At 36.2% G+C, this 4166-nt stretch overlaps 1 protein-coding gene across 1 annotated transcript; it reads left to right on the forward strand.

Moving 5' to 3' along the window:
• Nucleotides 930–1928, forward strand: LOC107615886 (protein FAR1-RELATED SEQUENCE 5-like). Its single transcript, XM_016317904.1, has one exon. It carries the CDS (start codon nt 930–932, stop codon nt 1926–1928), a length of 999 nt encoding a protein of 332 aa, XP_016173390.1.

Below are 4166 nucleotides of genomic sequence, written 5' to 3' on the forward strand. Positions count from 1 at the left end.
AATATTTTTTATATTTAATAAAAAAAATTATCACATAATTTTACCAAAATTACTTATTTAAAATTATTTTTTTGAAAAAGTATTCTAAAAACAAATAAATAATTTCTATTTTAAAATTTGAATTGAACTTGATTAGTATGAGAATAATTACTTATTGTCATCATTCAAGTATAAAGGCAATAAATTAAATTAATGTAGTAACATATTAATAATCATACAAATAAATAATCATTATTTAACATTTATTCCCACCATTCAAGTATAAAGTGATAACGTATTAATAATTTAATAAGGTATATTTAAAGATAATAAATTAAATTAATGTATCTTTAAATAAAAATACCGAAATAGTTATTTTTCAAAATCAAAAAATTATAAAGATATTAATTTGGGGCATAAAATCAATGACTTTAATTGTATTATGCCACTAAATATGCATGGATTATAATTTGAGAAAGGTGTGGGTAAATTTAAAAAATTTTAATATTTGCATGCTTATAAATAAATGATTTATGCAATAACCTTATATATACGTTACCAATATATTACTAGTTGATATATGCAATAATAAATAATTATAAATAAATAATTTATTTCTTTTTTTTTAAAAAAGACCTTATTAATTTATTAATACATTACAAGCAAGTTGTTATTGCAATTATGAGATATGCATTAATTGTTGATTCATTCAATTAATTGTTTCATGGTCAATCTCCTTCGTAATTGCTTCATTGTCAATTGTGGGGATCAATTTGTGGTCAATAATTATTTTATGATTTAATTAATTTTTTATTTTATAACTAAACCTCACATCAATTTATTATTAATATAGTGTAACAGGTTCTGAGTAATCGAAGATATAAAAACTTACTTGAACATCATAAACATGAACATCGATGACAATAAGAACTTAAAGGAGTCTATCGAATATGATGAGCTGTGTTTTGGGTATGATAGTAGCTCTGATAAGGAGGAGGAAGATCTTATCAACAATGAGGGTAAATTTAGTGAATCCATGGAGGTGTCGAATTGTAGCTATAAAATTCAAGAAGTTAAACGAATTAAGCTATGATGACATGTGGGGTATTGAGTTTGACACCGTTGATCAATGTTTTGATTTTTATAGAAATTATGCTAAAGTGCACGGTTTTGTTGCGAGACTTGACGAAAAAGGACAAGATTTCAATGGAAACCTTAATATGCGACAGATAGTTTATAACAGAGAGGGTACACGTAGAAAAAAGTACTTGGAGATGGAGAACAGAAAAAAGGATCACAAGCCAATCACCCGTGTAATGTGTCAAGCAAAGATTAGATTTCATTATGACTTGATTTTACAAAAGTGGCGGGTCACCAAATTTAAAGAGACTCACAACCATGACCTCATCCCACCTAAGTATATCCAGTTTGTTCTGGCATATCGAACAATGATTGACGCTGATAAAGCACAGGCTGATAGTTTGCACTTTTATGGTGTTAGAACTTGTCATATAATGGGGTTCATGGTGGCACAAAAAGGAGGTCCGAACAGGGCGAGATTCACAAAAAAAGATCTATACAATCATTTTGACAGATCGAGGCGTGCAAAGATAAAAGATGGTGATGCACATGCAGCATTGAGTTACCTAGTTTTTAAGGCAGATGAAGATCCACTATTGCAAGGGAAGTTTACTTTGAAGGATGGTAAGCTTGATAATTTAGTGTGGGCCGATGGATCTAGCATCACTAATTACCAATGTTTTGGTGATGTGTTAGCCTTCGACACGACATACCAAAAAAATAAGTATAATAGGCCGTTGGTTGTCTTCTCAGGAACAAATCATCATGGACAAACATGCATTTTTGGTTGTGGTTTATTATCCGATGAGAAGCGGAAAACCTATGTTTTGGTGTTGAATATGTTCATGGAGATAATGGGTAATAAATAACCTATAGTTGTGGTGACAGATGGAGATCTTGCAATGAGGGAGGCAATAAAAGAAGTTCTTCCAAACGCTGCATGTAACACCCTAATATTCAAATCCTTATGCTCGAGTCATAAGTCAATGATATTACGGTGGTACGACTCTCAGGTAGATTTTTAATATATAAATATAGGTAATTTCGAAAGGAGTATTAATCGAGAAGCCTGAAAAGAGTAGACATAAAATCGCGAAGACGTATCACTCACGTTTCGACAATAGAAAGATAAACCGTGAAGCCGAAAATGATATACGGACAAGGCGTAAAGGAGACTAAAAGATAGATAACATATGGACATATATATAACATAAGTAAATAGCCACTAGTCGCGACCCGCGAAGATTAGGCCGGCTAGGGTACAGTATGAAAGTAGTTGACAGCAGTATGTCCTAATCTCTCCCAAAGGAAACACGAGAGCCTCTATAGGCCAGTTCAAAAGAGTTCAATACATAATATAATCTTTTCGAAACAAAGGTGGAGAGATTCTAAGCAAAACACAAAGTAGAGAAAATGAAGATCTTTGCCGTCTCTCAGACGACCCACAACTCACTTCTGAGCACCTGGACCTGTATCTGAAAAATAAGAGATATATACGGAATGAGAACCCCGGGCCCATGGGTTCCCAGTATGGTAAAAGTGCCAAATAAATACAATGCACTACAATAAGAACTCATTAAGCATCCTAAGCTTCTTCACCAATTATTCATCCTAGATTTTCGCTAATCCATGAATAGGCAACTATCGTAAAGGGATACTAAATCTGGTCCATATCTCATAAAATTCCCAACTCGCTGACTCTCCCACGAATCAGATTTGGAATTCTAAACAAAACCATCATCAGTCGTCTTGTCTCAGCAATTCTATGTTAATACATCATACCCTCACCGGGAGCTAGTGAAACCACATCACTGCGTCTACCCAGGGAGCTCAAATTATCTCATCCAATGATCATCATCCTCAAGCAATCGCATCACCAATTCGTCTCATCAAGGACAGCCCTCAACCTCTACCGACACCAACATGAGGGGCCTCTCAGTTGTACAAACACAAGTAATAAAAACACAAGCATACTTACATTCAACATTTTCCATCATTATTCATTTATCATATTCGTTCATTTATCATATATGCATTTATACTCAGCCATAATCCATAATGGCTTTGTCGTAACCCGGCAATAACTCAGCCATCCGGCTCATAGTTCAATCCAGAACTAGCCAATTTATCAACATGGCTCCGCCGTATCCGGCAATAACTCAGCCTTCCGGCTCATGGTTCAATCAAGAACCATCCATTTATCAATAAATACAGCCCTTCGGTTCGTGGCATACACGGTACTTCCACCGTCATCCTCCATATCTCATATAATCATCTTTGATCATCATTGATCATTACTTTTCCCCTTGCTTCACTTGCAAGTTACCACATTCACTAGCTCCTTTTCTCATTGCTAGGCATATCATAATGATTTAAGACATAGGTGGTGAGATCGGAGGCTTAGAAGTATGAAATTTGGATTTTAAAACTCAAAAATCAACTTTGGCACGAAAACAGAGCCACGCGTACGCGTACTCCATGCGCATGCGTGGATGGCCACAAAACTCATCGACGCGTATGCGTCATGCACGCGGACGCGTAGATTGAAAATTAGCCAAACGACGTGCAAGCGTTAGCCACGCGTATGCGTGGGTGCACTTGCGCCCCAGGCACAAAACTGGCACAACTCTGGCGCAACTCTCTGGAAAATAGCTGGGCAATTGGTGCAGCGCATCGACGCCCCCGCGCACAGCACGCGCACGCGCGGATGGTGCTTTCTTGAAGATCGGCGCGTACGCGCCAAGTGCGCCTACGCGCGGAGGGTCATTCTGCTAAAAATTTTCTAAGTTAAAAAGCTGCAGAATTCACAGACTAAACCCCCAATCTTCCGATGGACATAACTTTCTCATTTCAAACCGATTTTCGCCCGTTCTTCGAACGGCATGGACATCCCGGATCCAATTTCTTTTCTAAACAAGTTTTGCACAAAACGAAAATCCGGAGTCCAAGTTATGTCCCGTCAAAGTATGCCCAAAAATCATGTTTTCACACAAAACCACAAGGTGCCATTTTCAAAACAAGCCATTTCAATTCTTTTCGAAATCAACCGAAACATGCCAATTTCAACCCTTTATGAAATCAATCAAAATGTACCAAAATCAACATCA

The sequence above is a fragment of the Arachis ipaensis genome, chromosome B09, assembly GCF_000816755.2.
Source record: "Arachis ipaensis cultivar K30076 chromosome B09, Araip1.1, whole genome shotgun sequence".
In the NCBI taxonomy this organism is placed as follows: Eukaryota; Viridiplantae; Streptophyta; class Magnoliopsida; order Fabales; family Fabaceae; genus Arachis; species Arachis ipaensis.